Genomic DNA, 12,468 nt, shown 5'->3' with positions numbered 1-12,468 from the left:
CTCCTGAATCTTTGAAGTCCTGGAACCTTGAATCTTGGACTGGCTTTTGACTACGGTATAGACTCTTCATCTCTGGACTTTGTTTACTAAACTCTCGATGTTTGACCACTGGAGTACCGAGTTATCTTGAACCTGAAACAGTGTTTGCTGTTTTTGTTTTATATTCTGTGGCTGAGTGCAATCTTTCTGTTTTATATTTTGGACTATTAAAACAGCCAGAAAGTAAGTGCTGTTTTAATTAAATTGTTTAACACAATTTGGGGTTTTGTTCGGTTCATCTCTGCCTAAATATTGGCAGAGTCCTGGCAACGTGACACTTCATGCCTTGGAAAGAGAGAATGTGTGTGGTGGAACATGCAGGCAGGTAGGCCCAGAGCTCAGCTGCAGGCAGGCTCCAGGCATGCCTACTCGCCCCACCACACACGTGTGGCGGGGTGTGTGTAGTGGGGCATGCAGGCAAGCAGGCTGGGAGTGCACCTCCAGCTGAGTGCCTCTTACTCTAGAGCAGTGGTCCCCAACCTTTTTTTGACCAGGGACCACTTTGACCCGGGACCCCTCTCCAACATTAGTAGCAAAAGGGTTACGCATCAGTTTTTGGTCAACTTTTGGTTATTTGGGGTTCTGATTCAGAAAATTGGATAGACCACATCAGCTCTAGTTTCTGATACAGATCATATACCATTCAGTAGTTGCAATTTGCTCACCTATAGAAAACCATATTTAATAAAACTCGACATTATAAGAGGGTTTTGCGAGACCAGTCACTCTCATTGGAACAGTGTAGTAATGGCGACGCTGCGGTCCATATTTTATTTCTTGTGGACCACTGGTGGTCCATGGACCACAGGTTGGGAACCACTGATATACAAGCAGTCCCCGAGTTGCAAACATCCAACTTACAAATAATTCATAGTTAAGAATGGAGCTGAGACAACAGGAAATGAAAGAAATTTACCCCTAAAAAGGATAGTGTTATCAACATGGGGAAAAGGTGTTTCCAGTGAACCTTTTCGCTAGTCCTTGTTTCCACAAGAAGCCAAATTTTTCAACTATGTATCTGCCAACATGCCAGTTTATTGCCCCCATTGAGCAGCAGGGGATTAATAGTGGCTGAACTTAACCCAGGCTCAAGCAAACCCTCATCCCAAGGCCCATCATAGAATCATAGAATCATAGAATCAAAGAGTTGGAAGAGACCTCCTGGGCCATCCAGTCCAACCCCCTGCCAAGAAGCAGGAATATTGCATTCAAATCACCCCTGACAGATGGCCATCCAGGCTGTTTAAAAGCTTCTAAAGAAGGAACATCATCCCCATTCTCATCATGAACATCAACATGAACACTATTCCCATCTTGAACATCATCATGAACATCACACACAATCACAGGCTGAACAGGCTGACATACAATAGAGATGTGCTGAAGACTTCTACAGATGCAAGTGCTAAAAAGACAAACGAATGGGTCCTAAAGCAAACCACAAATCCTCCCTAGGAACCAAAATGTCCAAACTGAGGCTGTCATACTTTGGACATATCATGACTAATTGGGGAAAAAAACATTCAAGCTTGGCCTCATGTTAGCTGCCCTGAATTCCCTTTGGAGAGATGGTGGTGGGGTATAAATAAAGATTATTATTATTATTATTATTATTATTGACACAAAAGCACAGTATGTCACAGCAATTGAGATCTCTATGCTGGATTTCATATCACAAAATCACAAGTCGAACTCTTCCCAAGCGTCTAGGACAGTGTGATTTTTTATTATTATTATTATTATTATTATTATTATCATCATCATCATCATCATCATCATCATTAAAGAGGAAGTCACTGGGGAAATAGGCCGCATTGCAGAAGGGTTGATTCCATCAAGAAAGTCACATCCATCCTGAATTTGCAAAATCTGAATCAAACATTTGACCAAGTTTCTTGGAGACCACTAGTTCACCATAAGTTCACCTCACTACCTCTGAGGATGCTTGCCATAGATGCAGGCGAAACGTCAGGAGAGAATGCCTCTAGACCATGGCCATATAGCCCGAAAAAACCTACAACAACCCAGTGATTCCGGCCATGAAAACCTTCGACAATACATAATATATTATTACTACTACTATTATTATTATTATTATTATTATTATTATTATTATTATTAAAGTGGAAGTCACCAGGGAAATAGGCCACATTGCAGAAGGATTGATTCCATCAAGAAAGTCACATCCATCCTGAATTTGCAAAATCTGAACCAAACATTTGACCACGTTTCTTGGAGGCCTCTAATTCACAAGTTCACCATAAGTCAACATCAACTTGAAGGCAAATAACAACCACAATCCCCATCTTGCACATCTTCCATATGTCTGGTGTTGGGGTGCGACGCCTTTGCCATTTTTTGCAGTTTCCTGTAGATAGACATCTGAACTTTTCTAAGTTTGGGGGTGCATTTTGTCTGCATGTGCAATCCCCAGAGAGCCTTGGGAAAAGGACATTGCTCCCCTCAAATCCATGGCAATGGCCCAACCTTGTAATATATTACAAATTTGACTGAAGGGAGCTGTCCACTCGTCTTCAAAGACGGAGCCCGGCACATGGCAAACAAAAGAACGCAGCCCAATCTTTGCATCTCATGTGACAATCAGGCACTTTGGAGGACGAAATACCTTTGAACCACACGCAAACACAGAGCAAAACAATATCTCAGTCCATAGCTGGAATCCTAGTTCTTTGTATAGGAATGCTGATTTGCAATTAGAGAAAGCACGGGTCACTGCAATTCAGAGCCGGGGGCCATTCTCTTGGCACAAAGAAGGAATCCAGGCCACAGCACAATTCATGCCTACCTGGAAAAAACGCAGAACTCACAAAGACTATTCAGCAGTGTTTCTCAACCTTCCTAATGCTGCAACCCCTTAATACAGGTCCACATGTTGTGGTGACCCCCAACCATAACATTATTTTCGTTGCTATGTCATAACTGTCATTTTGCTCCTGTTATGAATCGTAATGTAAACATCTGATGTGCAGGATGTATTTTGATTCAACTGACCCAATTTGGCACAAATACCCACATTTGAATACTGGTGAGGTCAGAGAGGATTGACTTTGTCATTTGAGAGTTGTAGTTGTTGGGATGCATAGTTCACCTACAATCAAAGAGCCTTCTAAACTCCACCAACAATGGAATTGAGCCAAACTTGGCACACAGAACTTGGGACACAGACTAACAGAAAACACTGGAAGGTTTTGGTGAGCATTGACCTTGGGTTTTGGAGTTATAGTTAATCCACATCCAGAGAGCACTGTGGACTCAAACAATTATGAATATGGACCATACTTCGCATGAATACTCAATAGGCCCAAATGTAAACACCAGTGGAGTTTGGGGGAAACAGACTCTGAATTTTGAGTTGCTGTGATTTATAGTTCACCTACAATCAAAGAGTATTCCGAGCTCTACCAATAATGGAATTGAACCAAACTTGGCACACAGAACTACCATGACCAAGAGAAAATACTGGAGAGGTTTGGTGGGCATTGACCTTGAGTTTTGGAGTTACAGTTCACCTACATCCAGAGAGTACTGTGGACTCGAACAATGATGGATCTGGACCAAACTTGGCTCAAATACTCAATATGCCCAAATGTGAACACCAGTGGAGTCTGGGGGAAATAGACATTGATATTTTGGAGTTTTAGTTGCTGGAAATTATAGTTCACCTACAATCAAAGAGCATTTTGAACCATCAACGATAGCTTAATGGCCAAGCAGGCTTGTATAGGTTTGACAGGCAAACCTTGCAATCCAATGCCAATTTCCTCAGGAATAAGCACAGAGAGCATCTGCATCTGCATCTGTGGATCAACACTTTGCAACTCATAGTATATTGGAGGCAGGGAGGTAGATGGTAGTCGTGCCCCACATTGGTCCTCACATAGAAATCACCACCACATTAAAACAAAGAGGAAGAAATTCATAAGTTCCTCCTTTGATCCGAAGCACACAAACCACAAGGCAAAGAAAAAGACTGCACTCGTTTGCCACTTTCCTTCTCATCGTGGCGCTGGGAGGAAGCAGGGAAAAAATTAGGTCATTCTGCTACTCCATGAAATTCCCCTTCAGTCCCCTGATTCCTGTCATTGCAACAACTTAACATCTGAGTAGAGCATTTAGACCTCTGTATCCGCACTTTGCATGGATATGTGAAACGAGGATCATAGCAAACCTTACTGCTTTCCACTAGCTTGGGGTCCTGGCGCTGCCCAGGTAATTTGAGAAAGGCATTGTGCAGCAAAGTTGGTCTTTATCAGTTATTTATGTGGCTTGCAGTGCTCTCAGGAATTTAGTGAAGGTACTGCGAGTCCCATTATCCATGGTCCATCGTCCTCCAAACAGCACCAGGACTGGTTTCTGGCCAGTCATGTGGACTCTGTGTGCCAAGTTTGGTCTTGATCAGTCATTGGATGAGTGTCACAGAGGTCTCGGGAAGCGAGGTACTTAAAGTCCCATCATCCATGGCCCACCCTCCTCCAAACAGCAGTAGGATGTAGAGTGGGTCATGGGTGCTTTGTGTGCCAAGTTTGGTCTTTATCGGTCTTTGTTGGAGCGCACGGTAGTCTGTGGGAACAGAAAGGTGGGAAAGTACTACAAATCCCATCATCAATTTTCCATCCTCCCCCAATCCTCATCAAGACGTAAAGAGGGTCATGGGGGTTATGTGTGCCAAGTTCGGTCCAGATCCGTCACCCGTGCTAGTCACAGTGGCCTGTGAAAGTGGTAGCCAATCAGAAACACTGACTTTTATTAGATAGATGGATGGATGGATGGATGGATGGATGGATGGATGGATGGATAGATAGATAGATAGATAGGAAGAATTTTTGGAGGTACAAAGAATAGGATGTAGCTTCAAGGCCTAAGGTGTATAAGTGGATAAATGAAACCTGGTATATTTTTTCCAGAGCCCCCAGTGGTGAAGTGGGTTAAACTGGTGAGCTGCCAAACTTGCTGACCGAAAGGCTGGCAGTTCGAATCCAGGGAGTGGAGTGCGCTCCCGCTGTTAGCCCCAGCTCCTGCCAAACTAACAGTTGGAAAACATGCAAATGTGAGTAGATCAATAGGTACTGCTGCAGCAGGAAAGTAAAGACACTCCATGCAGTCATGCTGGTCACATGAGGTGTCTACGGACAATAAAATAATAATAATAATAATAATAATAATAATAATAATAATAATAATAATAATTTATTTATATTCTTCTCTATCTCCCCAAAGGGACTCAGAAATGGAGATGAGCACCAACCCCCAGGGTCAGACACAACTAGACTTAATGTCAAGAGGAAAATGTTTATCTTACTTATATATTGGTTCCATGGATACAGGAAGTGAACTGTCTTGTTTAGGCATCCGAGGGAAAGGGGAGGCCAAAGTGACCAAAGGGATGTGAGTCCGGCAAATAGAAGAATTCGAGCTATGAACCATTCCCAACATCCCACTTGAAGCAACGTGAGAAATGTGGAGATTGAAGGGAAATCTTATCAGGTGAGGGCAGGATTCATATTTGGGGGGTGGAAGCCATTATGTCAGTGTTTCTCAACCTGGGGGTTGGGACCCCTGGGTAGTTGAAAGGGGGTGTCAGAGGGCCAACAAAAATGGTATTTTCTGTTGGCCATGTAGGAAGTATGGCCCAATTCTATCATTGGTGGGGTTCAGAATGCTCTTTGATTGTAGGTGAACTAGAAATCCCAGCAACCACAACTCCCAAACATCAAGGCCTATTTTCTTCAGACTCCAACGGTGTTCACATTTGGGCATATAGGGTATTCGTGCCAAGCTTGGTCCAGATCCACCATCGTTTGAGTCTACAGTGCTCTCTGGATGTAGGTGAACTCCAACTCCCAAACTCAAGGTCAATGCTCACCAAACCCTTCCAGTATTTTTTGTTAGTCATGGGAGTTCTGTGTGCCAAGTTTGGTTCAATTCCATCGTTGGCGGAATTCGGAATGCTCTTTGATTGTAGGTGAACTAGAAATCCCAGCAACCACAACTCCCAAATGTCAAGGTCTATTTTCTCCAGACTCCAGCGGTGTTCACATTTGGGCATATAAGGTATTGGTGGTCCAGATCCACCATTATTTGAGTCCATAGTGCTCTCTGGATGTAAGTGAACAACAACTTCCAAACTCAAGGTCAATGCCCACCAAAGCCTTCCAGTATTTTCTCTTGACCATGGGAGTTCTGTATGCCAAGTTTGGTTTAATTCCATCATTGGTGGAGTTCAGAATGCTCTTTGATTGTAGGTGAACTAGAAATCCCAGCAACCACAACTCCCAAATGTCAAGTTCTATTTTCTCCAGACTCCAACGGTGTTCACATTTGGGCATATAGGGTATTGGTGGTCCAGATCCACCATTATTTGAGTCTACAGTGCTCTCTGGATGTAAGTGAACTACAACTCCCAAACTCAAGGTCAATGCCCACCAAAGCCTTCCAGTATTTTCTCTTGACCATGGGAGTTCTGTATGCCAAGTTTGGTTTAATTCCATCATTGGTGGAGTTCAGAATGTGCTTTGATTGTAGGTGAACTAGAAACCCCAGCAACTACAACTCCCAAGTGTCAAGGTCTATTTTCAGCAAATGACTGTTATGAAGTAGAAAATAATGTTATGGTTGGGGGTCAGCACAACATGAGGAACTGTATTAAAGGGGTCGCGGCATAAGAAAGGTCGAGAACCACTGCTTTATGTCAAACCCTGCTTGTCACAATTCCTTTCGTGATGCCCCCCACTCAGCCTCAAATACTCCTCTTCCCTCTCCTTCCTCGGAGATGGTCCTCGGTGCCCACGCGGTGCCACCAACCCCAGAGAAAGGAAAAGGGCATCCCTTCTTCCTCGCACGCCTCCGAAACCCAGTGACAAAATCCCTCCTGTGTCCTTTTATGTATACATTTTCGCATCCTCCTCCTCCTCCTTTCCCACCGCCTCGTTCTTTCCTTTCGGAGAGGGAGGAGGGCACATCCATAAAATGGCTACACCTTGAACAAAGCTTTGGAAGCACAGAAAGAGAGAGAAGAGGACAGAGAAGGAAGGAGTGGGGTGGAGGGGAGACAAACCCTTTCCCACAAATGCCTGCAGAATAAAAGAGAAGGAAGGAGACAAAGGATAAGGAAAGAAAGGAAGAAGGTGAAAGGAAGAGAGGAAGAGTGACCTGGAACTCACCACGGCTGGTCCACTCCTGAGCCACTGCATCTTCCTTCGGAGGCTTCTCACAAAAGGGAGGAAGGGGAGCAGCCGGCGGATTGTCCGGCAAGGACCAACGTGCCGAAAGGAAGAGGCTGGGGGTGGCAAAGCAAGGCTCATGGGTGTTAGCCCCCCTCCTCAGCCCTCTCCCTTCAATCCCGTCATCCTTCCAGCCCAGCAGCAGCAGCGGAGAGCCCTGGAAAAGGAGCAGAGCACAAAGAGACAGCAAGGAAAGGAGGGAGGGAGGAAGGGAGGAAGGGAAGGAGGACGGGAGGAAAAAGAGGTTGTCTCTCGGGATGCTACTTGGGACGTTGTGTCTTTGGCCACATTCCCTTGGAAAGCAGGGCAAAGGCACGCCACCCACTCCCTGCTTCTTTCACTGCAACCTTGACCTCCACCTCGACCTGGGAATCAGGTGTGCTGAAGGGAAGGTGAAGCGTGGCACAGGAAAGAAGGGCTAGCCATTGTTTCAAGGGGAGATATATAAATTCTCTGCTTTCCTCTCCAATGTGGCTCATCCTACCCACCCACCCCCTTCTGCTGCTTCTTCCCAGATGTGCGCCGTCAGCGAAAAGCTCCACCGCCTACGCATGGGGAGCACTTGGGCTTTTCTGCTGACATCCTTTGGAAAAAGGTGGGATGCTTCTTGCAGTGCTCTCTCCAAACCCAGTGCTTTCAGGAGCAGGATTCAAAACGATCTTGACAGATTAGAGAGATGATGAGCCAAAACGAACAAAATGAAGTTCAACAGGGACAAATGCAAGATACTCCACTTTGTCAGGAAAAACGAAGTGCAAAGATACAGAATGGGGGACAATGCCTGGCTCGAGAGCCGTACGTGTGAAAAAGATCTTGGAGTCCTCGTGGACAACAAGTTAAACATGAGCCAGGAATGTGATGTGGCGGCAAAAAAAGCCAATAGGATTTTGGCCTGCATCAATAGGAGCCTAGTGTCTAGATCTAGGGAAGTAATGCTACCCCTCTATTCTGGTTTGGTTAGACCACACCTGGAATATTGTGTCAATTCTGGGCACCACAATTCAAGAGAGATATTGACAAGCTGGAATGTGTCCAGAGGAGGGCAACTCCAATGATCAAGGGTCTGGAGAACAAGCCCTATGAGGAGCGGCTTAAGGAACTGGGCATGTTTAGCCTGAAGAAGAGAAGGCTGAGAGGAGATATGATAGCCATGTATAAATATGTGAGAGGAAGCCACAGGGAGGAGGAGGGAGCAAGCTTGTTTTCTGCTTCCCTGGAGACTAGGACGTGGAACAATGGCTTCAAACTACAAGAGAGGAGATTCCATCTGAACGTGAGGAAGAACTTCCTGACTGTGAGAGCCGTTCAGCAGTGGAACTCTCTGCCCCAGAGTGTGGTGGAGGCTCCTTCTTTGGAAGCTTTTAAACAGAGGCTGGATGGCCATCTGTCAGGGGTGATTTGAATGCAATATTCCTGCTTCTTGGCAGAATGGGGTTGGACTGGATGGCCCAGGAGGTCTCTTCCAACTCTTTGATTCTATGATTCTATGATTCTTCTATTTGTGGACTCATCCCATTTTGGTTTCTGGCCAGTCAGATTCCAAAACTATGGAGTTGCAAGAGTCCCCAAAGGCCATCCAGTCTAACCCACTTCTGTTAGGCAGGAGGAACCTCTTCCAACCCCTACCAACAGATCCAGTCTCTGTTTCAAAACCGCGAGATGGAGGCTCCGTCACACATATTCCACTATTAAACACAGCTCTTACCACTTTATCACATTTCCTAAATTCCTCTGAGTGCTACACTTAGAATGTGGTAAGCAACTGTGCTCATCACATTACGTTGGGTTCAAGTGTAGCTTAGAGCAGTGTTTCTCAACCTTATTTATTTATTTATTTATTTCATGTACTTGTACCCCGCCCTTCTCACTCCTGAGGGGGGGACTCAGGGTGGCCTCACAGCAAACACCAGTGCCATCATAATGATAAAAACAATCAACAAATTCATTAAAACAAAACCACAATTGAAGAGAGATATTGACAAGCTGGAATGTGTCCAGACGAGGGCGACTAAAACGATCAAGGGTTTGGAGAACAAGCCCTATGAGGAACGGTTTAAGGAGCTGGGCACGTTTAGCCTGAAGAAGAGAAGGCTGAGAAGAGATATGATAGCCATGTATAAATATGTGAGAGGAAGCCACAGGGAGGAGGGAGCAAGCTTGCTTTCTCCTTCCCTGGAGACTAGGACGCAATGGAACAATGGCTTCAAACTACAAGAGAGGAGATTCCATCTGAACATGAGGAAGAACTTCCTGACTGTGAGAGCCATTCTCCAGTGGAACTCTCTGCCCTGGAGTGTGGTGGAAGCTCCTTCTTTGCAAGCTTTTAAACAGGGGCTGGATGGCCATCTGTCAGGGGTGATTTCAATGCAATATTCCTCATTCTTGGCAGAATGGGGTTGGACTGGATGGCCCAGGAGGTCTCTTCCAACTCTCTGATTCTAGGATTCTATGAGTGGTTAAAAAATGCCAATTATTATTATTATATTAGGAAATTCAGCCCAACAGTATCTGGAGGGCCGCATTAAAAATATCGCCTTCCTAATGCCACGACCCCTTAATAAACTTCCTCATGTTGTGGTGACCCTCAGCCATATAATTATGTTCTTTGCTACTTCATAATTGTAATTTTACTCCTGTTATGAATCATAATGTAAATACTTGATATGCAAGATGTATTTTCATTCACTGGACCAAATTTGGCACAAATACCCGTTACACTCACATTTGAATAATGGTGGGGGCGGGGGAGGGGTGTTTTTGTCATTTGGGAGTTGTAATTGCTGGGATCTATAATTCACCTACAATCAAAGAGCAATCTGAACTGGAATTGAACCAAACTTAGCACACAGAACTCCCACGACCATCAGAAAATGCTGGAAAGATTTGGTGGGCACTGACCTTGAGTTTTGGAGTTGTAGTTCACCTACATCCAGAGAGCACGGTGGACTCAAACAATTATGCATCTGGACCAAACTTGGTACGAATACTCAATATGCCCAAATGTGAACATTGGTGGAGTTTGGGAAGAATAGACCTTGATATTTGGGAGTTGTAGCTGCTAGGATTTCTAGTTTACCTACAATCAAAGCGCATTCTGAATTCCACCAACGATTGAACTGAACCAAACTTGGCACACAGAACTCCCATGACTAAGAGAAAATAGTGGAAGGATTTGGTGGGTATTGACCTTGAGTTTTGGAGTTGTAGTTCACCTACATCTTGATCTCCAAGTTGAGAAATGCTGCTATGGAAAAAGGTGGGATGCTTCTTACAGTGCTCTCTCTGCCACCCAATGCTTTGTTCTCCTATTCAGACGCATCCTATAAAATCCAGTACACAGATCAAGAGCCTGGCAAAACTTGGTACATAAAACTAGGAACGCTTGGAAACAAGACCATCACGAAATTCCAACATTGACGAGACGAAGGCAACTCTTTCTCTTGTAACAATATAAAGCTTTTCCTGATCCCAGAACTGAAAGGAAAGCATTTCTCTTGCCCTTACAACCAGAAAAGGGTTTCTTATCTCTCTTTTCCTGCAGATGAATTGACCTTCAGTGTCAATTCAGACTGCTGAGGGCCTCTCCCAGGAATGTGACCTTGTGAATGAGACAATCAGGCCTCTTGTCTGGGCTTAACTCAGGCCCAGGCAAACCCTCAGAATGTCTAAGAGATTGGGTTTTAGTCAGTTTGTGCTGACTAAAAACATGCCTTCTATCTACTGGCTCATTAATATCTACAGCTGGGCCAGGTACCAAGCTATTCTCAGGCTCAAAGTCATGGGAATTCTCTGATAGCAATTCAGACCCTTTTCCAGGAACCATACCATCATCCCCAAACCCTTCAGGATCATTCTCATCATTTGAACAGGAACCCCATTGTCATTCTCTGCAATAGCAACCTCGTCATTAGAAACATCATTAGATTCATGAAACTCATTCCCAACATCCAGAGTACCCTGATCATTAGACAGAATCATAGGCTAAACTCCAACAGAACTCTTGTAACTACGATTCTACGAGGGTTGAATGAAAAGTAACGCCTCCACCTTCATTACTTGGGTTTGGATGGGAATATTTTAATAAATAAAATGCAGAAATAATCCTTAGAACGTGCTCTTTAACTACCACTATTCACTTTTCCACATAATCACCAGACAATTGGATACATTTCTGCCAATGATGAACAAGTTTTCTGAAGCCGTCAAGGAAGAAGTCGACACTGTTTCCGCAACCAGCATCTCACAGTTCTCTCAACGTCTTCATCAGAAACATCATGATGTCCCCGCAGATCTTCTTTCATTATCGGGAACAGATGGAAGTCAGACAGTGCTAAATCTGGACTATATGGAGGATGCCGTAGTGAGATCCAGTTTCTGAAATTTCAAGTCTGTGTGCTTTCATTTCTGGCGTCAGCCACCTGGGTACTCATCATGCACAGATCTTCCGATAGCCAAGAAAAGCAATAATGTGACCCACACATTCTTGTGAAATGCCGATTATGCTTGAAATTTCTCTCTGAGTGATACGATGATCATCCTGAATCAATCTGTCTACCTTTTGCTTGTGAAACTCGGTGGTTGCTGTCACAGGACGTCCAACTCACAAGTCACATTTCCCATCTCAACATATTTGAACTTATTCGCCCAATGACGCACAGTACTCACATTAACACAATCACCATAAACAGCATGCATTCTCTGATTAATCTCCTTTGGAGTGACGCCTTCTGCTGTCAAGAATTCATACTCGAATATACTCGAATATAAGCCTAGTTTTTCAGCCCCTTTTTAAAGCTAAAAATGTTCTCCTAGGCTTATACTCAAGTCAAGGTTATTTATTATTTTAATCTGTTATTAGTATTATTTTATTACATTTATTATTTTACTCTATTTATTACTATTACCTTTACATTATTTTACTGTACTATTATTTTATTACGTTTATTGTTTTACTCTATGTATTATTATTGCATTTATTATTTTACTCTATTACTGTTATTAAATTTCCATTCTTTACTCTATTATTATTATTATTACATTTATTATTTTACTCTATTTATTATTATTACCTTTACATTGTTTTACTGTACTATTATTTTATTACGTTTATTATTTTACTCTATGTATTATTCTTTCATTATTTTACTCTATTACTGTTATTAAATTTCCATTCTTTACTCTATTATTA

At 43.6% G+C, this 12,468-nt stretch overlaps 1 protein-coding gene across 3 annotated transcripts in view; it reads right to left on the bottom strand.

The window, feature by feature from the left end:
• Positions 1–12,468, bottom strand: part of ARHGEF9 (Cdc42 guanine nucleotide exchange factor 9) — a 298,991-nt gene that overhangs the window by 225,796 nt on the left and 60,727 nt on the right. The window contains exon 1 of one of the 3 annotated variants that reach the window (XM_067471667.1): positions 7,221–7,761. The exons of the other annotated variants lie outside the window; for them this stretch is intronic. Coding sequence (XP_067327768.1) covers positions 7,221–7,361 — 141 coding nt within the window. The 5' untranslated portion in view covers positions 7,362–7,761. Of the gene's footprint in view, positions 1–7,220; positions 7,762–12,468 lie in introns of those variants that run through there. 3 annotated transcript variants of the gene reach the window in all.

The sequence above is a fragment of the Anolis sagrei genome, chromosome 10, assembly GCF_037176765.1.
Source record: "Anolis sagrei isolate rAnoSag1 chromosome 10, rAnoSag1.mat, whole genome shotgun sequence".
In the NCBI taxonomy this organism is placed as follows: domain Eukaryota; kingdom Metazoa; phylum Chordata; class Lepidosauria; order Squamata; family Dactyloidae; genus Anolis; species Anolis sagrei.
The sequence above is the reverse complement of the archived record's forward strand: the minus strand, read 5'-3'. Positions and strand labels throughout refer to the sequence as shown.